Source organism: Podarcis gaigeae, assembly GCF_964106915.1.
Source record: "Podarcis gaigeae genome assembly, chromosome: 14".
Taxonomy (NCBI): Eukaryota; Metazoa; Chordata; class Lepidosauria; order Squamata; family Lacertidae; genus Podarcis; species Podarcis gaigeae.
The window spans coordinates 47,571,994-47,593,779 of NC_139690.1; the positions used below are offsets into that span (position 1 = coordinate 47,571,994).

General features: G+C 47.5%; 1 protein-coding gene across 1 annotated transcript in view; it reads right to left on the minus strand.

The window, feature by feature from the left end:
* Positions 1-21,786, minus strand: part of MYO15A (myosin XVA) — a 95,042-nt gene that overhangs the window by 9,828 nt on the left and 63,428 nt on the right. Inside the window, exons 45-58 of the mRNA XM_083711203.1 lie at positions 20,610-20,728; positions 19,227-19,368; positions 19,025-19,136; positions 18,396-18,470; positions 16,207-16,412; positions 13,897-14,033; positions 12,662-12,734; positions 11,296-11,368; positions 10,321-10,394; positions 7,872-7,954; positions 6,130-6,260; positions 2,906-3,000; positions 1,532-1,609; positions 248-344 (exon numbers count right to left, since the gene is read on the minus strand). Of these exons, the coding sequence (XP_083567329.1) occupies positions 248-344; positions 1,532-1,609; positions 2,906-3,000; positions 6,130-6,260; positions 7,872-7,954; positions 10,321-10,394; positions 11,296-11,368; positions 12,662-12,734; positions 13,897-14,033; positions 16,207-16,412; positions 18,396-18,470; positions 19,025-19,136; positions 19,227-19,368; positions 20,610-20,728 (1,495 nt within the window). The remainder of the gene's footprint in view (positions 1-247; positions 345-1,531; positions 1,610-2,905; positions 3,001-6,129; positions 6,261-7,871; positions 7,955-10,320; positions 10,395-11,295; positions 11,369-12,661; positions 12,735-13,896; positions 14,034-16,206; positions 16,413-18,395; positions 18,471-19,024; positions 19,137-19,226; positions 19,369-20,609; positions 20,729-21,786) is intronic.

Sequence of the window (21,786 nt, forward strand, 5' to 3'; positions counted from 1 at the left end):
ATCCACCCACGAAAGCCAATGCACATATTGTTGGGGTGCTGCTAGGAAGCCTCATAGCAAAGTCATTGAAATGGTCAGTTTTGGGGGGTTGGGTAATTTCTAGTAAACTAGTAAACCTAGTTTAGGTCTGCCGTGTGATCCAATCCTGAAATCGGTAGTTTGAACAAAATACACGGAGTGGAACGATACGTTTATTCCTGCTCTTTGGACTGAGGGATTCTCTCCTCTGGGGCCCGGTGGGACTCACTTCTGTTGGCGACAGCAAAAATGATGTATTCGTCAAAGGCCTCAGGGCGGCGTAGTCCCATCTCGTAGCATAACTCCTCTATCACATCCAGCGCAACCTGGAAATGCAGGTGAGGGATGGAGAAGTTGAGTCACAGATGACCAGGTACATATTCTGGAATGTGGTTCACTTGTCTGCTTGTCTGCCTGCCTGTTCGCTATGGGTTAGAGTGTCTTTGGTTAGACGATATCTTGTCATAGCTGTCAACTTTTCCCTTTTCTTGCGAGGAATCCTATTCGGAATAAGGGAATTTCCCTTAAAAAATAGGAAATGTTGACAGCTATGTATCTCGTATCATTGCCAAACTTGTCATTTGGCTTCACAATGCGGTCTTTGTCTGTGTTTGGATGCGGGAAACCATTTTGAAATGGTGGTCCATGGTGGACCAAAACATGACTTCGCCATGACTTCACCCAAACAGACGTGGCAGTTACAAATGAGGTTTCCTGAGGTGGTGGAGGTAGTTTTTAGCTATGTTTGGATGCCTTCAGATGCAATATATTGCTGTATGTGAGAGAGATACAGTGTGTGCACACACAGCCCTAAAACTCTAATTTATACTATCCATTTCAAAATAACAATAGGTTTATTAGAATTCCTGGGCGGCACCGGACACTTTCTGCTAGTTTTAAATAGTGCCAAAGTTCATAAGCAAGGAATACAAACTTTGAAACCATACAGATCTCTTCCGCAAGCTAGATTTATTTATTTTTTAAGGCGATGGAAGGAAAAGATGATTCTGAGAGAGGGCAAGATGCTTATCCCCACCTTGAATTGTTTTAACATTTGAAGATGGTAATGAAGGAAGCTCTTGCAAGCTGATTAAGTCACAACTGTTGTGGGCAGTTAGCATGGAGAAAGAAACAATTTAAAACAACTTACAATCACAAAAATAATGCGTACAGTAAGCTAGTTCCTACACACACTCTCACAAACATCCAGCAGTTTGGCATCTGGCTGGACCAGATAACCTGTAGGGTCCCTTTCCAACTCCACGATTCTGTGACTCTATGCAAGATACATTATCAGAGTTCAAAGACTCAGTTCCACCCAGACAAAAAAACACTGAAAGCAGGGGCGGTAAGAGGTGTGGCTCAGGGTGAGGGGGCATGGCCAGGGAGCAGTTGTGGGCTGGGGAAAGTCCTAAGGGCACAGAGAGGCGTGGAGGGTCGACATTTGGCCCTGGGGCCTGAAATTCCCCTTCCCTGATCTATGGGGATGAGAGATCCTTCCTCTTCCACTCACCGAACAAGTTTTGATCTTGAGGTGCCTCTCGATCCCTCCCGGTAAGAGGAACAGCTGCCGCTTGGAGCTCCTTCCGGCCTTGGCAAAGGAAGGAAGGAAAGACAAAGTTCATAAGTACAAATGGAAGAGAATTCTGCATTTTAAAGTAAACTAACTTATCTCATAATCTCTACATTTATATGCCAAGTGAGAAGCAGCTAACCATCAGAGCACGTGCTCTTCTGAATGCTGCAGTGCACTCTTGCTTCAGAAATCTGCACCCAACAATGCGTATTATACTGGGGATGGGATGTGTATTTTAGAGGGAAATGTGCTGAAAAGCACAGGGGGAAATGAAGAAAATGTATATAAAATAATATACAAAACACATATTTTAAGGAAAGCATACAAAAATGGTTAAAAATGTGTATATATTTTTTTAAAAAAAATAGGAGAAAACAGGATGGAACAGACTTAACAATTGTTGAGGGCATGCGAAACTAGCATGGAATGGAAAGAGGCTGATGCACCTACCCCTAATCATAAGCCATGTTTAGAGGAGGTTCAACCCCAGAAACGTATTTGCATCCCATCAGCACTGCAAATCTGGGAGATCTGAGCTCTGTGCCTCAAGGGTGCCCTCTAGACTGCAGTACCAGCCTGCCTGAGCCATCTGTCAGCTGACGCTCCGGGGCCAATCCTTGCCCACGAGGCCCTATAAAGCCCTGGTCTTAGAGCTCCCTCCTTAGTCAGAACAACTCATTGCTGGTATGAGGCCATGACATCAGCTCCTGCTCCAGTACCTGGCTGTGATTACATGGCTGCCCCTCTAATGCTCTTTTGCCGCTTACTCTGGAATTCAGCTCTTTCCTGATATAATGTCCACACTTGCTTTTTCCTGCTAGGGCTGACAGCCAGCTCCCTTCAGGTTCCAGAACCCAGACAGTCAAGAACCTGAGTGTTTCCTCTGGAAATGAATCTATGCCTGCCCTAGACTATGCTAGGCATCCACTCAGGCCAGATAACAGACCTGAAAGTTGACTACTTGGGGATCTGAATCTGCTGTGAACCCCAACATGGATTTGAACTGCGATTTGAATGCATGTGCCCCCAAAGCGGACTGCTGGTGGGTCAGTCCCAGTTCCCAAATCACACAACCATGCCACCAGCAGACCTGTCCACTGGGCACACCAGTAGTGTGCCCAATAATTGAAACAGCATATTAAAAAAAGGCCCATCAACATTTACAGCATTCAAATACTATAATAGAAAACAGTTCTTAAACACAAACTACAGCACCACCCATCCCTATTTGGAAGCCATTCTCCTTTTGGTGTAACACCCCCCCCCCCATTATACGCAGCAAAGCCCTCGTGGGACTTGCAGGGCACTCACCACCATGGCTTTGAGCTCCATGTTACTGGGGAACTCGCAGCGGCCACCAAACTGAAAGGTTTTCTGCAGGTTCTGCTCACATGCCTTGGCGATGCCTGATGGAGACCATGAAAGAAATATGAGAGAGAGGCAGAGACAGAAAGTGTGTGTGAGAGAGGAAGTATCCGAGAGGAGAAGTGAAATGTGGGGGCTCCAGATTTCTCAAATGCTGTGGAGAGATTCAGCTCTCTTGACTCACCTAAGCCTGATTGTAAAGACAATTCACAGGGCAAAGCACCGGAGGCTAAAATGCCTACAGGTGCAAACAGATGCGTGCTGATAAAATAGCAATTGGGGGACGCCAAGCATCCCCAGCTCTACCGAACAGGGAGAAATAAAATGGGTAGAACTAATGAACAGGGAGCTTTTAGTTAATGGTACAGCAGCCCTGAAAAGCCTCAGTAGCATTTTGCCTGTGCACACTGGAGAGGCTGGCACTGCAACTGCATTTTATTTACATACTACTACTACTACTACTACTACTACTACTACTACTACTAAAGTATTATTTATACCCTGCCCATCTGGTTGGGTTTCCCCAGCCACTCTGGCTGGCTTCCAACAAAGTATTAAAATACAGTAGTCTATTAAACATTAAAAGCTTCCCTAAACAGGGCTGCTTTCAGATGTCTTCTAAAAGTCTGGTAGTTGTTTTTCTCTTTGACATCTGGTGGGAGGGCGTACCACAGGGTGGGTGCCACTACCGAGAAGGCCCTCTGACTGGTTCCCTGTAACTTGGCTTCTCACAGTGAGGGAACCGCCAGAAGGCCCTCGGCGCTGGATCTCAGTGCTGGGCTGAACGATGGGGGTGGAGTCGCTCCTTCAGGAGCCTCCCAAATGCTTAGAATCTTCAAACAGAGAACTACTTAGCCCTTAGCCCACGTGACCTTAGAAACTGGATTTTTGATCAGGCTGCCAACCAAGACAGAGCATCCATCATTGCTGTCCGTTACTATACTCGGTACCCCCAAATTAAGACCACTCAATCAAGGCCCCGTTACCTTGAGACTCTGACCTTCCCACAACTATGCAGGGCCTTTGCAGATTCCAACAGATGCCCTTGGCATATTTAGAGGGGAGATATCAGGGAATTCCCCATATGGATCGCAAATGCATATATAGATGCAATCAGGCAGAGAACATCACACGCTATCTGCTGATTTGCCCGCTGTATACAATGCCCAGAGGAAAAATTATATTGCCAATTCTTAATTGGCTTCCAGGTCGATCCACACAGCAAGTGACAGTTGAACTCCTAGCAGATAAGCATCTATATATTACACACCAGGGAGCCAAATTTGCGCTGGCAGCCAAGAAGCTCCGTTCCAGGTATGTGAATACATTCCAGTTTTAATATTTAATGCTGTGAATTTCTTTTTATGTTGCAAGCTGCTACAGGCTATGCTGTAAGATCTTAGAGGAAAATTTTCCTTTTCTTCTCTGTCGTCCGTTGTAAAGGCCTTTGGCTATATACAATAGAATTGACCAGACCCAAATACTACAAAGCAGATCGGAAAACGTGCTGGAGGAGAACACAGAAAACACTGAAGCGCAACTGATATTGCTGTCATCTGGAGTGAGTGAACAAAGATGGCAGGGAGGGGGGAAGGCTGGCTTGGGGGCAGCCTGGGACGGCTATTTGCACTTAATTATATGGAAGACTCGATTTCAGCAGTAAGTGTGGATGCACATGATTGCTTTGGCATAAAGCAGCCAGGGGAAAACCCTACCCAGTGCCAACTTCTAGCTGATTCAGCTTGTGCTGAGCTGATGGCATATATTTGCTACCATCAAGTGCATTCAAGATTTGGCAGGCCACCGCAACCTGAAATTCACCCTGGTGCACTGGCAGATGGATTAAAAACTCTCTGCCTAGTTTTTCATGTTCCACATCTTCCATGCTCCAAACCCTCTGTGGTACGAAGACCATCTGTGGGGCAGACACCATTCTAAGGGGGCATGCAGTGAGCTGGCATCCCCAGCTAACAGCCTAGTTTGGGGAGCGGGGAGTCATCTATCTTTGCCAATATTCCTTTCCACCCTGAAGCCACTGGAGCCAGTTTTGGAACCTGCATCTTTTAACGAGGAAATAACCACCGGCTGCGACAGGTGAGCTGCCTTCCGACTGAAGCTGCCTTCTGAGAGCTGAGCAGATGGGCTCATTTCCATTTCTTAATGAGCGATGGGCAGCGGCGAGGAAAGTGTCCCAAACGGGGCAGCCTGATGGATGAGGGCAGGCAGAAGCAGCCACCATTTTCTTCCTGGGATCTAACCCCTTTCCCTGCCCCAGGAGCTATGAAATGTTAAATTCGGATGAGCAGTCCTGATGCAAAGCAGTTTTAAGGCAAAAACGGTTATAACATTTGCTAGAGAAAAACGGGAGCACCCTCAAGGCATTTGACACAAACCTAGTTTTTTTATCTTGGGAAGCAAGCTAATAAATAAATAAATAAATTTATGCGAATATCCGGCACAGTCATTCTCAATAGCTCAATAGCTCAAAAGCTGGCTGCGGGGCAGGGGATGGGAACTTGAGATCCAGGAGCCAAATGGAGCCCTCGAGAGTTCCCCACTCAGGGCTCTCCCCAGGCCACACCCCTCATAAGGCCACGCCCCTCACCAGACCTAGTTCATACCCCACTTGAATGTTTTTGCCTGGCTAGGAATGTCTCCTTGAACTCTGATAATGCATTTCGCTTGCCTGGATGGAGGACAGAGAAGCGGGTGGGAAAGTGTGTGTAGAAACTAGTCTACTGAACAAAGGCAAAATTTGCATTTGTTGGACTACAACTCCCATCATCCCTGACTAGGGATCCTTCTCACTAGGGATGATGGGAATTGTAGTCCAATAACATTGGGGCCCCAAGGTTGAGAAGGGCTGATATAGCTTAATATTGTCCACAGGGGCAGGCAGAAACTCTCCAGGGTTTCAGAGCAGGAATCTTTCTCAATCCTACCTGCAAATGTTTGGGATTGAAATCTGGGGTTGCACTGCAGGGGGTTGGAATAGATAGCCCTCAGAATCCCTTCCAGCTCTACAATTCTATGATTCCATGGGTCCTTCTGCATGCGGAGCAGGTGCTCCACCACTGAGGTGTGTCTCTTTCTCAGCCAGGACAGTGCATACGTAACCTTGTGACTGGTTGACCAGATGGTCTCCAGGGGCGAATCTCTCAATATCTCACCTTGGAAATGCAAGCTGGGACTGTTGCAGATTTCTTGGAGGAACTGCAGCAAATATGGTCGGAGGACTTCAGAGCATCTATAATAGGCACTCAGGATGTAGAGCAGCCTCCAACCTTTCTGGCAGCTGTCCCTGTGTGAAACCCCCCAAAGAAGGGAATTCGGGGCTGTTAAAATAGTATGCAAGAGATGAACAAATGGAGCAGGGTACCAAAGCCATGCCTGACTTGGGATGCAGTTTGGAGTGATACTATCCCTCTCTCTTCCCCCTTCCTTCCTCCTCTCCCCTCCTACAATATGTAACCACCTTTTGAGATCGGAAGCACTCTGTATCCCTGATGTGAGGACTTCTGAATCAGCATGAGTTGGGAGGGTGGCGGGGTCAGAAGAGCAGACAGAGGAGACTCCTGGTGCAATGGGGGCGGGGGGGGGTACTCATCACTAGGAACGGGGGACAAATGCTATCCAGTTACAGATAGGTAGCCGTGTTGGTCTGCCATAGTCAAAGCAAAATAAAAAAATTCCTTCCAGTAGCACCTTAAAGACCAACTAAGTTAGTTCTTGGTATGAGCTTTCGTGTGCATGCAGACGAAAGCTCATACAGAACATTCGTGTATCTGAAGAAGTGTGCATGCACACGAAAGCTCATACCAAGAACTAACTTAGTTGGTCTTTAAGGTGCTACTGGAAGAAATGCTATCCAGTTCACCTTTAACAGCAAACCTGCCCAATTTGCACTTTCTGAAACTAGGTGCGAATTGAAACAGAGCCATCCTTCAAAACTGGCAGTACTCCAGATTCTGCAGCCATGTGAAACTACATATACCTGTACAGTGGTACCTCTGGTTACAAACTTAATTCATTCTGGAGGTCCATTCTTAAGTTGAAACCGTTCTTATCCTGAAGCACGCTTTTGCTAATAGGGCCTGTGGTGCGTGATTTCTGTTCATACAGTGGTGCCTCGCAAGACGAAATTAATCCGTTCCGTGAGGCTCTTCGTATAGCGGTTTTTTTGTCTTGCGAAGCAAGCCCATTGACAGCTTAGCGGATTAGCACTATTAGCGGCTTAGCGGCTTTTAGCGATCAGCTGTTAAGAGGCTTATCAGCGGATCAGCTGATAAGCGGCTTAGCGGCTTAGGAAAAGGGGGGAAAAGGGAACAAAACTCACAGGAACTCGCAAGACATTTTCGTCTTGCGAAGCAAGCCCATAAAGAAATTCGTTTTGCGAAGCGCCTCCAAAACGGAAAACCCTTTCGTCTAGCTGGTTTTCCGTCTTGCAAGGCGTTCGTCTTGCGGGGCACCACTGTATCCTGGGGCAAAGTTCGCAACCAGGAGCAGCTACTTCCAGGTTAGCGGAGCTCGTAACCTGAAGCATTCGTAACTAGGAGCATTCATAACCAGAGGTACCACTTTAGTAGGGTACAGTTGTAGACAGAAATGCAAATATCAGTGAAAAGAACATTTAAAAAATGTGCTACGTTAGGGAAAGTTGCATACAAAAAGGTGTACATTATGATAAATGTGCACAAAAATGATGAATTTACGTGTGGACATAATTATTCTTTAAATCTCAAACAGGTTGTAAGGAAGATAACTGAATTTAAGGTTAGAAACATCAATAATTGCATTTTTCTGGTGGTTTACAAACCGTGTGCTTCTACTGGATGGAAGCCCCACCCCACCCCCTTCTCCCTCCAGCCACCACTGTGCACAGGCCCCGGGTTGTTACCAGAGACTCACGTACGTCTTGGTGCTGGTGTTGTCCGTGATCTGTTTGATGATCTGGCAAAACACCTCGTCCCTGATGACCTCGTGGTCTCCGCAGAGCTAGTGGAGAACCAGGAGAAAGCTATACAATTATACATGCCTCAGGGGAGTCCCAGCCCTTGCTGGCTGCTCTCATAGCAGCCACCACTTGCTCTCTCCCCACAAAGACTTCTGGCCTGGGAAGGTGATGGAAGAGTTTGCCATAGTAGCCCGCCATTGCCGGATTTACATATAAGCTAAACAAGCTATAGCTTAGGGCCCCACTCTCTTGGGGGCCCTCAGAAAATTTAAAGAAACAAACCTGGATGTACATTTCCAAAATATAAGATAAAAACAAATAAAATAAAACTGACATACAGCAACAGTGTTTTGTGTTGTGTAGGCTCCTATGATGTAAGTAATAGGCCCCGCCTGCTAGCCTGTTCCCTAAAATATTACTGGTTTGCTCCATTTCTATATATTTAGAGTTCCTACATTCTGCACGCCTATTTTCTTTGTCCATGGAGTTTTCTTGGCAGGGATACTGGAGTGGCTTGCCGGTTCTCCACTATGATCTGTCCATCTTGGGTGGCCCTGCATGGCATAGCTCATAGCTTCTCTGAGTTATTCAAGCCCCTTCGACATGGCAAGGCAGTGATCCGTGAAGTAAGCTACCAGCAGGAGTTTGACCAAACTGTGGGAGGCAGTGGAAGACAGGAGTGCCTGGCATGCTCTGGTCCAGGGGGTCACAAAGAGTCGGACATGACTAAACGACTAAACAACAACATTCTGCATTGACTGGTTGCATAGCAATATGTGCAAATGGCTTTAGATACCTGTTAGCTCCATAAATTGCCATATAGCATGTATTCAACACAAAAAACAGCGACAATTTGTTGTTGACGAAGGACAGCTAGACATATAAAGGGCCCCATTAGCTTCAGTAGCTTAGGGACTCATCAAACCTAAATCTGGCCCTGTAACCCGCCATGGCTATGACAAGCTCAGCAGCTCTGCAGATCAGAAGAGCATGCTTTAGACTACAGGCGATTAATTGGTGGACTGGGACCCGCCACCAGGTCACAGACTGGTCCAAGGCAGTTGCAGCGGCAGCATGTTTGGCTTAAAAGCAGGTATCAGGTTGGAAGAAGGTTGAAGGATGCTGCTCTAAGGCTAAGGGGCAGCCCATGTTGTGTCCTTGATATGCTGTTGGACTTTAAAGGGGTCACCATCATGTTGGGGCCTGTGGGCACATGTGGAAATTGGAGAAACCTTTGTGTGCACGATGCACGCACAAGGCTGCAATGGAGTGCAAGCAGTAACGTTATTGTACTGGCTACAACAGAAGAACGCTTCTTGCAAGCCTGGTTTCAGAGGAAGCAAGTGAAGCTGTGAGTGCATGTTCACCTGCGGGTGCCACGATGGTGACCTCTGGACTATAGCAGCTGCACTCGAGAATGAGAATGTTTATTAGGAGGTATTTGGGAGAGGCCAGAGCAACCAGGCTGGCTTGGCGAGTGCAGCCCCAGTGCAGATATATGCCCAGGAGGGAGTTCCCTCAGCTCCAGACTTCGTTGGGTCTTGTTTCTGCGTTGGCTCCGCAGGTCCCATTCCCCGCAAGGGCCAGAAAGCAGCTTGCTCTTGAAAAAATCTCACATAAGCCAAAAATGCCCAGGGGCCACAGTGCTCGAAATCACTTTTTGCCATTTGGCCTAATTTTATCTTATATACAAGGGACACGGGTTAAACCACAGAGCCTAGGACTTGCCGATCAGAAGGTCAGCGGTTCGAATCCCCGCGACGGGGTGAGCTCCCGTTGCTCGGTCCCTGCTCCTGCCAACCTAGCAGTTCGAAAGCATGTCAAAGTGCAAGTAGATAAATAGGTACCACTCCAGCGGGAAGGTAAATGGCATTTCCGTGCGCTGCTCTGGTTCGCCAGAAGCGGCTTAGTCATGCTGGCCACATGACCCGGAAGCTGTACGCCGGCTCCCTCGGCCAATAAAGCGAGATGAGTGCGGCAACCCCAGAGTCAGCCACGACTAGACCTAATGGTCAGGGGTCCCTTTACCTTTACCTATCTTATATACAAATACAAGTGGCTCAGGGATGCCAGGCCCAATGGGTCTATGCGAGAGTCTGGATTTAGCACAGTTCAATGTAATTCTTAACCTTTTTTGGGGGGGGAAATATGTACCGGTAATTGTTTTAATTTAGACCATGGAATCCTTTGGTAATTAGAGACCACGTATCCTTTCCTTCCTGATATGTTTTATTATTGACTCTGTAAATTACAAGGCTGCACCCTGCACTTTCTTACTGACAATTGAGACAACTTATCCCCTTTTTTTAAAAACTAAATTGTCTTACATTTCTTTTTCCCTGTGACTTGCCTGTTGCTATTAAAATTCAGTTTGAAAACCTGAAAAGAAGAAAGGAAGCTTGATTACCTTGAGAAGAGAACACACCACCTCTAGCTCAGTTTGTCCTTTGAGTGGGAGGTCGCCCATAAACTTCATCACAGCTGGAAAAGCAGATAAAAACACAGAGAGAGAGAGAGACCCTCCAGATAAGAAGTTAAGAAGAACCTGTTGGAACAGGCCAGTGGCCCATTTAGCCCAGAGTCCTCTTTCCCACATATTGACCCAGGGAAACCCAAAAGCAAGACCAGAGCACAGCAGCACTTGCAATTCTTAGCCACTGGTATTCAGAAAGACATACAATCTTCGATAGTGGACACATCGCCTAGACCAGGGGTAGGCAAACTAAGGCCCGGAGGCCAGATCCAGCCCAATCGCCTTCTAAATCCAGCCTGCGGACGGTCCAGGAATCAGTATGTTTTTACATGAGTAGAATGTGTCCTTTTATTTAAAATGCATCTCTGGGTTATTTGTGAGGCCTGCCTGGTGTTTTTACATGAGTAGAATGTGTGCTTTTATTTAAAATGCATCTCTGGGTTATTTGTGGGGCCTGCCTGGTGTTTTTACATGAGTAGAATGTGTGCTTTTATTTAAAATGCATCTCTGGGTTATTTGTGGGGCATAGGAATTCGTTCTCCCCCCCCCCCAAAAAAAAAAAAATTGTCCGGCCCCCCATAAGGTCTGAGGGACAGACCTCTTTTAAAGCCTTGTGAGAGAGAATTCCTTAGTTTATGTGCTCCAAGATCATTTGGAGTCTTCCCTTTGGCACACACACAGAATGGAACTACAACTTTACGAGAAAAAGATACTGCCCCATCACGCCTGATCACTTTTCTCCTCATGCCATCAGAGGAAGTGATACTTCCGATTACCAGCTGCTGGGAATCGCAGGAGAGAAGCGTGCTGTTCTGCCCGGCTCCTACTTGTGCAGACCTCCCAGCTGCTCACCTTGCTGCTCCTACTAAAGCAGCTGCTCCTACTAAAGCAGACCTCCCAGCTGCTCACCTTGGAAAGTTTCTGCAGCTATTTTGTTCAGGCTGCTGTCCGTGAATTCAATGAGCGACTCCTGGATGGGGGCCTGTGCAGGGAAGGAAGGAAGAGGTTTGGTGCCACAAGTGATGGGCAAAGGAATTGGGGCAAGCAAAGGGGTGTGACAGTTGCACACAATGCTTTACACACTTGAATAAAACCCCTTGGACCTGAACTGCGTTAGTTTAACTAAGCACAGAAGTAGAGACTGACATTTTATTTAATGGGTTGTATCCAGCTAAGCTTTACTTAGAGTGGATTCATATAAAATAATGGACCTAAGTACCTAAGTCATAGAATTGTAAAGTTGGAAGGGAATCTCCTTTCTTGTAACTTGAATCCATTCGTTCGAGTGCTACCCTCCAGAGAAGGAAAAAGCAAGTGTGCTGCACGACAGCTTTTTAGATATTAATTTCAATGGGTTTACTCTGAATATGACTAATACTGGATACAAACCAATTTTATAAAAATACAACTAGTTTTTAATGTTTGTCTTTATATGTATTTTTGAAATGTATATTTTACACTTCCTTTTGTAAACCGTTTAGAGGTCTTTTTTTTTGGAGGGGGAGAAAGTGGTGTATAAATGTTGCTAAACATAAATAACTGTCCGGGGATGCAGTGGGCAGGAATTTCTCCAGTGCAAGGCAAACAATTATGAGTGGCTCAGTGATATGGGGGCATGTCAAATTTTTCAACTTTCAAATCCCCCAAGTGAGGGGTACTAAAAAGTTGTAACATGTAACCCAAGAAAATATTTAATGAAAGCAATAAAAAAAGACTTGGGAATTCAAAATATATTTTGGTTAAATTAATATAATTTAGTTTTGCTGGGCAAGTAAAATGTGTGTAAAATTGCACAGAAATCATTAAAAAGGATTGCTAAGTACTTGCAGCTTTATTATTGTTATTATTATTGGGCATTACCTGACATTTGAAAATTAAAATTATGTGGTTTTCTAAAAGCACTTTATGTGCTTCTTCATCAAATATAGTCTTACCAAGCTAGATGTTGTTCAACCACAAAAATAATAGCAGTGGGGTCCCTCAGGTTGCGAATGTGATTTGTGCGGGAGGCATGTTCGCAACCCGCAGCGTCATGTCTGCACATGCGTGTGACACGATTCAGTGCTTCTGCGCATGTGCAAAGCGTGATTTAGCGCTTCTGCGCATGTGCCGAAACCTGGAAGTAACCCATTCTGGAACTTCTAGGTATCGGTGCATCCGTAACCTGGAAACGGATAATCTGAAGTGTCTGTAACCTGAGGTACCACTGTACACACATGGAGAGGCAGCCAGTCAGAAGAAAACTATCATTGCTCAAGAAAACTATTTGTATTACCTTGGTGAATTTCAGAATATCTGCCATGCCATTCGATTCACCACTTTTTTTGGATTTCTGCTTGTTGGGATCCCTGAAATTAATTCCAGACATGAATTACCACCTGCCTTTCAGGGAAGCTTCCAGGTGGACGAGGTCTTGCCCTCTTCCCTTGGGATCTGTGACTGCCTGGTCCCCTAGGGACCAGCTCAAGCCCATCGGGGGGGGGGAACCATTCCCTGCCCTTTTTGCCGGGGGGGGGGGGGAGCATGTCGTCCACAAAGATTTCCCAAATTGCAACTCATTTCCACATGCTAATAAATGGAGTAGAGAGGAGGGGCTATAACTGGGACAATTGTTTTGTGTGGGTGGCCGCCACCACAGCATACATTTAAAGCACTATGATACCACTTTCAACAGCCATGGCCCTCCTCCCAAAGAATTGTGGGAGCTGTAGTTTGTTAAGGGTTCTGAAAGTTGTTAGGAGACCCGCTATTCCCATGCCTGAAGCTGGTTATTCCGTAAGCATTTTGCCTGCATGGATTTGCTGCTGCCTTTGCTATGAACCGATGCATGATTATAAAGTAAGTCAATCTTTATTTTTTTAAAAAAATACTTTACAAGTTGTTGCCTGATTCATTGGTAAGCAGGGGAAGAAGGCGAAAGCCAGATTACTCCATAGCTGGACTTGCTCAAAACAAGGTTTCACAGCCTAATTCCTATGGCGTTTAATTTTGCTGCCAAGGTGGGCACATGAAATTGCAATTAATATACCCTCTCCTACCTGTTAAAACCCATCCCATGCCTGCCACACATACACATATCCAGCTATAGGGTGCAGTAGCTTGTGGGTCTGTTTTCCGGTTCAGGCAACCCCCCAACTTATCTCACTTCAACCTCCGATGCAATTTACTTCTTTGAGAGGCAAACGATTTCCGCGAATCGCGGCACTTGACATGCTGCAAGAGAGCCAACTGCCCGTGGGAAAGAGTCGGCCATCTTGACTTACCTCTTGGTCATCCCAAGACATGCGATGATCGCACCCCGTAAACGTTAGCAGGGGTGTTATAACTAACTGGTATGCTGAGGTGGGTGGAGGGGCACGGTTGCAGCACCCCAGAATTCCTTTGCTTTCCTTACACGGGGGATTGCAGCCACGGGACACCAACTCTGACACACCAAACTTGAGATGACGGCCTCCGTTTCTCGAGGGCAAACAAGCCCTTAGGGGGCTCCGTCCGTCCGCACGCACTCACATCTTTGCCCTCTGCCCTTCTCGGAAATACTTCTTGGAAAACTCCAGCATGTTGAAGGGGCCGCCTCGTGGGCTGATGTCCTTGGCGCCCTGAAAGCCCTCTGCGCTCTCCGCGAATTCGCTGCCTGCCAGACACACCTGGGGGGAAAGAAAAGAGAGGCCCAGGGTGTTCGTCTCTGATTTTGTCGGGAATGTGCGGGCACAGTCTTTCTGATAAGGCCAGGGATCTATTGCAGCCCAGGTGGATCTGGGACTTTGCCTACTCCTTCCAGTTCTCAGTTCCTCTAATGCAGGGGCAATGGGTTTGGTGGCAGAGGGCTTGCGAAGAGGGGATACCCATTCAGAAAAGCCACTTCCGCCCTACGGAGGAGGTGGGGTTGCGGGCTTCATGGCTCCTCCAGCCTCTGCACGATTGGGGGGATTCCCGGCCGCGTCACCCCCTGGTCGGCCAATCAGCTGGCTCAGGGGGTGTGGCCTGCCCTATTTAAACCAGGACATGGCCAGGGATCTCCCTCTTTGCCGCCCACCGGCTGTTCCTGCTTTTCCCACCCTCCCGCCCTATAAGGTTTTTGTTCCTTGACCTTGCTATGGACCTCGGTTGGTCGCCCTTGAGGGGCCTGGTAGGAATTTTTCCACTTGGCAAATTGGCACCAGCCACTTGGTTTTCGCCTGCCTTGTAGCAAATCGTCACAACTTTCTGGGTATTGGCGGTTAGGCATTGGTATTGTTATGTAGATGGAAGAGGGGAGATAACGCCATCACCTGCCCCGCATATTGAAGGGGAGTCTGATAAAGGATTCCGGGGGGTGTGGCGCTGTCCAAAGCCTGGGGAGGTGAGGGCCTAAGGCACGCCCCCTATTTGTGACCCCGGGGGAGTTCCTAGTTGATGTGCATCAGCAGGGCTCCCCCTACTGGTGGTTAACCCTTCCCGGGTTAACCCTTCCCTACCCTTCAGCGGACGGGCTGAAGTTGGATATAGTCGTTTAGGACCATTGCCTAAGACAATACCACTCATCACCTATAACCAATAAAGTTGGGGCCTTATTTAGCCCATTAACCTTATTAATTGTGTCATGTGTCATTATTTCCACTGGGGGGGGCAGGAACTCGCCACGCAAGGGAGATAACAGATGCGGTTGCCCTTATAACGCAGGTGCCAGAGTGGCTCAACTTCCCCTTGGGTCCAGTGGCTCAGAGGAAGAGGCATCCACTCTGCACAGCAAGGTTTAATTAAATTAATTACCGTATTTTTCTGTCTATAAGATGCCTCCATTTATAAGACGCCCCCTATTTTGGGGGACTCAGATTTAAGAAAATGGCCTCGGCGCTATCTGTGTATAGTCACCCCCTAATTTTTGACGTAATTGATTAGGAAAAAAACCTAGTCTTATACATGGAAAAATACGGTAATTAAAACCTGAGGCCCAGATGCAGCCCCCCCCCCCCCCGTCTTCTCTGTCTGGCCCTCATACAGTGGTACCTCAGGTTACATATGCTTCAGGTTACAGACTCCGCTAACCCAGAAATAGTGCTTCAGGTTAAGAACTTTGCTTCAGGATGTGAACAGAAATTGTGCTCCAGCGGCATGGCAGCAGCAGGAGGCCCCATTAGCTAAAGTGGTGCTTCAGGTTAAGAACAGTTTCAGGTTAAGTATGTACCTCCGGAACAAATTACCGTATTTTTCGCTCTATAAGACGCACCAGACCATAAGACGCACCTAGTTTTTGGAGGAGGAAAACAAGAAAAAAAATATTCTGAATCCCAGAAGCCAGAACAGCAAGAGGGATCGCTGCGCAGCGAAAGCAGCGATCCCTCTCGCTGTTCTGGCTTCTGGGATAGCTGCGCAGCCTGCATTCGCTCCATAAGACGCACACACATTTCCCCTTACTTTTTAGGAGGGAAAAAGTGAGTCTTATAGAGCAAAAAATACGGTAAGTACTTAACCTGAGGTACCACTGTTATTCTCTCCAGGCTGCACCCCTCTAATGGAGAGGAATGGCCAGGGCACATAGGGGAAACTGCCAAGGGGCTACTGTTGCTGCATCACCAGTATCTGCCGCCTGAGGCAACTGCCTAATGGTAGGGCTGGACTGCCCTGCAATTCTTCTCCCAAGATGAACAGCGAGAAGGAAGAGAGTGTGGTGCTTTAGAGATGGCTTCCTGGCAGTCTTCCCTCTCTGGTCACCTTAGTGAGAGAGTGGCGGGCATCGCAACGTTCCCGGCGCTTCCTTCCTCGCCCCGAATCCTGCTTCCCACCTCGCTTTCAGGCCTGGCATGAGAAACACGGCCACCCCCTCCACCTTGCACTCGCCTCAGTCTTCTTGTCAAGCTCCTGAGCCACGGCTGCAGATGCAACAGCCACAGCCACCGAGGCCGGGACAGCCACTTTGGACTGCTTGTCCTTGGGCTCCTCCTTCTTCTCCGCGGGAAGGTGGGTAAAATCTGGCGCTGCCACCGGCTGGACGCAATCGGCAGGGAAGAAGCCCGATTTCCCATAGATGGCACCAAACTTCCAGCCTACACCAGGAAGAAGGCATTGAGTTATATGCTGTCAATATCCCCCCCCCCCCCTTTTCATGGTGGTAGAGCTCTTACTGCTCCCTCTTGACATCAGGCCAAGGGCTTTTATCTATCATGGCAGAAAATGGAGACAGATAGAAGGAGCCAGAGGTGAACTATGCCCTTAACAGTCAGTGGAAGAAGAACACCTTTTTTTCAGGGCTCAGATCCGCAGTGGGTCTTTTTCTTCTTCTTCCTTTCCCCCCTCCCCACCTTTTAATTTTGATTTTCGCAGTGGGTCTTGAACTTCCAGCCTTAGGGATGGCAAGTGGGCATACAGCTTTTATACTGCCTCTGGTCAAGAAGAGAACTGCATTAAATAGGCCAAAGCAGGTCATGGGATAGTCCCTGGTCAGAGTTCCAGGTTAGATTTGCTTGAGCAGCCCCATCTGCACGATATGTTTAAAGCACTATTGTAAACAGTACTTTAAACACTTATTGCAAACAACAGGGCCTGATTTAGGTTTGATGAGGTCCTAAGCTACTGAAGGTCATGGGGCCCTTTCTATGTCCAGCTGTCCTTTGTCAACAACAAATTGTCACTGGTTTTTGTGTTGAATATATGCTATATGGTAATTTATGGACCCAATAGGTATCTAAAGCCATTTGCACATAACAAAATATGTATTTTATCAAAACAAAATAAAAAAATTCCTTCCAGTAGCACCTTAAAGACCAACTAAGTTAGTTCTAGGTATGAGCTTTCGTGTGCACGCACACTTCTTCAGATACACTGAAACAGAAGTCACCGAAGTGTATCTGAAGAAGTGTGCATGCACACGAAAGCTCATACCTAGAACTAACTTAGTTGGTCTTTAAGGTGCTACTGGAAGGAATTTTTTAATTTTGTTTTGACTATGGCAGACCAACACGGCTACCTATCTGTATTTTATCAAAGTAATTGTTGAACTGAAATACAATTAAGAAGAAGTATATTAACAGTGAAATAATTATTAAGCTCTCACTAAAAATGATGTAGGTTTTATTTTGTTTTTTATCTTATATTTTGGAAATGTACATCCAGGTTTTTCCCCTTTAAATTTTTTGGTGGCTCCCAAGAGAGTGAGGCCCTAAGCTATAGCTTGTTTAGTTACACATAAATCCAGCACTGGCAAACAGTCATGGCCTCCCCAAAGAATCCTGGGAAGTGGAGTGCCTTAAGGGAGATGTGAGTTGTTAGGAGATGCCTATTCCCCTTCCAGAGCTACAATTCCCAGAGCTCCCTGGGAAGAGGGACTGACTGGTGAACCATGCTGGGAACTGCAACTCTGCAAGTTGAATAGGGGTCTCCTACCAACTCGCATCACCCTTAATGAATAACAGCTCCCAGAATCCTCGGGGGAAGACACAGCTGTTAAAAGTGGTATGGTAAAGGTAAAGGGACCCCTGACCATCAGGTCCAGTCGTGACCGACTCTGGGGTTGCGGCGCTCATCTCGCTTTCCTGGCCAAGGGAGCCGGCATACAGCTTCCGGGTTGTGTGGCCAGCATGACTAAGCTGCTTCTGGTGAACCCGAGCAGTGCACGGAAATGCCGTTTACCTTCCCGCCAGAGCGGTGCCTATTTATCTACTTGCACTTTGAGGTGCTTTTGAACTGCTAGGTGGGCAGGAGCAGGGACCGAGCAACGGGAGCTCACCCCATCGTGGGGATTCGAACCGCCAACCTCCTGATCACCAAGTCCTAGGCTCTGTGGTTTAACCCACAGCACCACCCATGGGGTCTGAGGGTGCTTTAAATGTATAGTGCAGATGGGACTCTGCTCTTGAGGGAAGGAACATGCGAAGTTGCCTTGTGCCATGTCTGTGATCTGCCACTGAGCAAGAGCAGCATGCATAGGCTTTTTAGCTTGCAGGAGTCTGTTTGTCCAGGAGAGAGAGAAAGGCCACTGCACACAGGAGAATGGGGGACCCGGCACATCACCACACGCAAGAGCCACCCACCAAAATCCTGGGTGCCCTTCTTCACATCCTCCAGGAGCATCACTTTCTTCCGCACCACGCAGCCGAAATAGCGGTCTGTGGGGATGGGAGAGTCACGGCGGTGTCAAAGGAGGGCACGGAAGACCCTCTGAACCTAGCCCTGGGCAGGCTCCCAGACTCACAGGGCAGGTGAACCGGGGACCAGCCCTGATCCTCTGTTGCACCTGCCATTATCCGCCTGCAATCTGCAATACCCCCCTCATATGTTGTGGCTGCATGCACCCCACCTCTCTGCACAATACGGCGAGGGAGGAATTTGGCTTGGGCTCGCACTGCAACACAGGACAAGACGTGCACAGAAATCCTTTTGAACTAATTGCACTGCTCCAAATTTTGCGGAACAGTTATCCGTCCCAAAAGGTGTGTGCAAAAAATGTGGATGTATTCAAAGAAAGTCTGCATATGTTAGTGAAAATAATGCAGAAAAAAATGGATTGCGCCAGGTAAATGGCTTGCAAAAACGTGTAGACTGTGCAAAACTGCAGATTGAAAAAGGCTGTATGTTAAGAGAAACGTAGACTGAAATGCTCAGGATTTTTTGTGTTGCTTCCCATCCTCCCCCCCGCCCCGACTTGCTACTGGTCTCTCACCTTGATCCAAGCCTTCCATTGGCCGCAGGCAAATAATGTCTCCTTTATGGAACCGTAAGAGGCTTTTATCGTCTGTAATATGGTTCTTGATCGCAACCATGTACTGTGAATCCTAGAAGGGGGAAAAGACAAAGGACGGGTGGCTGAGGGAGCAGGGGTACAAGGTGCTCCAAAAGAAAGGGTCTCTGCTATGTCTTTTTACCTTCTTGAGTTCGTTGAGGAAATAGTCAATCAGTGCCTTAATCTGGGCAGCTTTGGGGGAGAAAAGGATGAGCTTCTCGTTGGTGAGGTTGACCTCCAGCATGTTCTTCGAGCCGGTGGTCACAAAGAGGATATCGCCGTAGCTGTGGAAAAAGGAAAATGGGGTTCATTGCCAAGCTTGGAGGTCAGTGGTGCTGAAAGTGGATCCAGGAAAGGCGGACACACAGCGCATTTGGACGATGGTGCTGATGCCCTTCCTCCAGGGTTCTCAGAGGGGAATACGGGGGGCACTGCCGCAAAGGGAGAGACTCTGTCTGTGGACTGAGGGCATTGACACGGAATGGCCCAGGGTGAAAGCCCAGGGCCTTTTGTGTTGGGGCCCCAGAAGCCCTGTCCCTTTTCCTCCCAGGGCAGCTAGGTACGCTGCAATGTGGACTGCTGGTGAGATCCCCAGCTACCCACCTCTTAAATGGTAAAGTAAAAGGTAAAGGACCCCTGGACAGTTAAGTCCAGTCAAAGGCGACTATGGGGTTTGCGGCGCTCATCTTGCTTTCAGGCCGAGGGAGCTGGCATTTGTCCACAGACAGCTTTCCAGGTCATGTGGCCAGCAGGACTAAACCGCTTCTGGCACACCGGGACACCGGGATGGAAATCAGAGCACACGGAAACACTATTTAACTTCCCGCCGCAGTGGTACCTATTTATCTACTTGCACCAGTGTGCTTTCGAACTGCTAGGTAGGCAGAAGCTGGGATAGAGCAACAGGACCTCCCCCTGTCATGGGGATTCGAAGAGTTTTTTTGGATTTGATATCTCACTTTATCACTACCCAAAGGAGTCTCAAAGTGGCTAACAATCTCCTTTCCCTTCCTCCCCCACAACAAACACTCTGTGAGGTGAGTGGGGCTGAGAGACTTCAGAGAAGTGTGACTAGCCCAAGGTCACCCAGCAGCTGCATGTGGAGGAGCGGGGAAGCGAACCCGGTTCCCCAGATTACGAGACTACCGCTCTTAACCACTACACCACACTGGCTCTCGAACCGCCGACCTTCCGATTGGCAAGCCCAAGAGGCTCACTGGTTTAGACCACAGCGATGAGCTATAGCCATTCCCCTCCAAGCCGAGTCGGACCTTTGGTTCATCTGGCTCAGTGATTGACAGCAGCTCTCCAGGGTGTTTCAGGCAGGAGGGTTCTCCCATCCCTACCTGGAGATGCCATGGACTGGTCCTTTTGCATGCAAACGAGGTGCTCCACCACCAAGCTACAGCCCCTTCCCTGATGCTGCCAGCTGATGAGACCCACTCCTCACTAAACCTACCTGCATTTCCCTGACCTTCACCTTTCCATCTCCTCCCAGGGATCCCGGCCAATCCTGCAGCCTCACCTGTAGCCCCGCAGCACCCGGAGCTGCTCCCCAGGTAAGTTGGTGCCCTTGACCAGCCGCAGCAGTTTGATCCCTGTGTCAGACACAGCCAGGATCTGCACTCCGGTGCCCACACTGCCCTGAAAGGTTCAAGACAGCGCCGTTAGGCGTGGCATGGCTCAGCTCACGGAGGGAGGGTGAGCCTGGAGAGCGAGGGGCATCTAAGAGAGAGCAATGCCTCGGATGAAGGACGGCATGCAAATTTAATAATTAATAATTGGTGGAGTCTCCTTCTTTGTGGTGGAGTCTCCTTCTTTGGAGGTCTTTAAGCAGAGGTTTGACAACCATATGTCAGGAGTACTCTGATGGCGTTTCCTGCTTGGCAGGGGGTTGGAATCAATGGCCCTTGTGGTCTCTTCCAACTCTATGATTCTATGATTCTATGAATAAAATAAGTAAATAATTTAAAAAGCATAGAAAATATACACTAAAATTGCAGATGGAATCAGATGTTAAAAAGAAGTTAGCCAAAAGAAATAAAAAGAGAACAGGTTGTTCCCTTGTTATGTGTTCAGGCCCTCAGCGTTTGTGGGTGTTGGGAAACCCATAATTCCTGGAATTAGTCAAAGTTAGAATTAATCAAGGTTTGGTTAAAACTGCAGCAAATGGGGATAAGCCATCAAGAAACAAAGGCTGAAAGGGCCAGTTATCAGAGCACCCACAAGGCAGTAATATATTACAATATATTATGTCTAATGTACATGTCTGGTTAGACTCCTTAAACAAAAAAATTTTTAACAGACACCAATAGCAGTACAGCAAGGGTGCCTGCCCAGATTCAATGTGCCGTGAGCTCCAAAGTTTGGCTTTATGCTGGCTTTTTAAATTGTCGAAACGAAACAAAATAAAATAATTTTAAAAAATCCTTCCAGTAGCACCGTAGAAACAAACTAAGTTAGTTATTGGTATGAGCTTTCGTGTGCATGCACATTTCTTCAGAATTTTTACATTGTTTTATTCTCTTTCCAGTTTCTGCCTGGTTCCGAACTCCTGAATTGTGGCTTCTGGGCTCTATTTCTTATGCTGAGCCTGTACTGTTACCCACCTGAATAAAGATATTAGAGGAATACATTTGTGCCTGGAGATAGCTCAGTCAGTAGAGCACAAGAGTCTTTATCCCAGAGTCATGGGTTTAAGC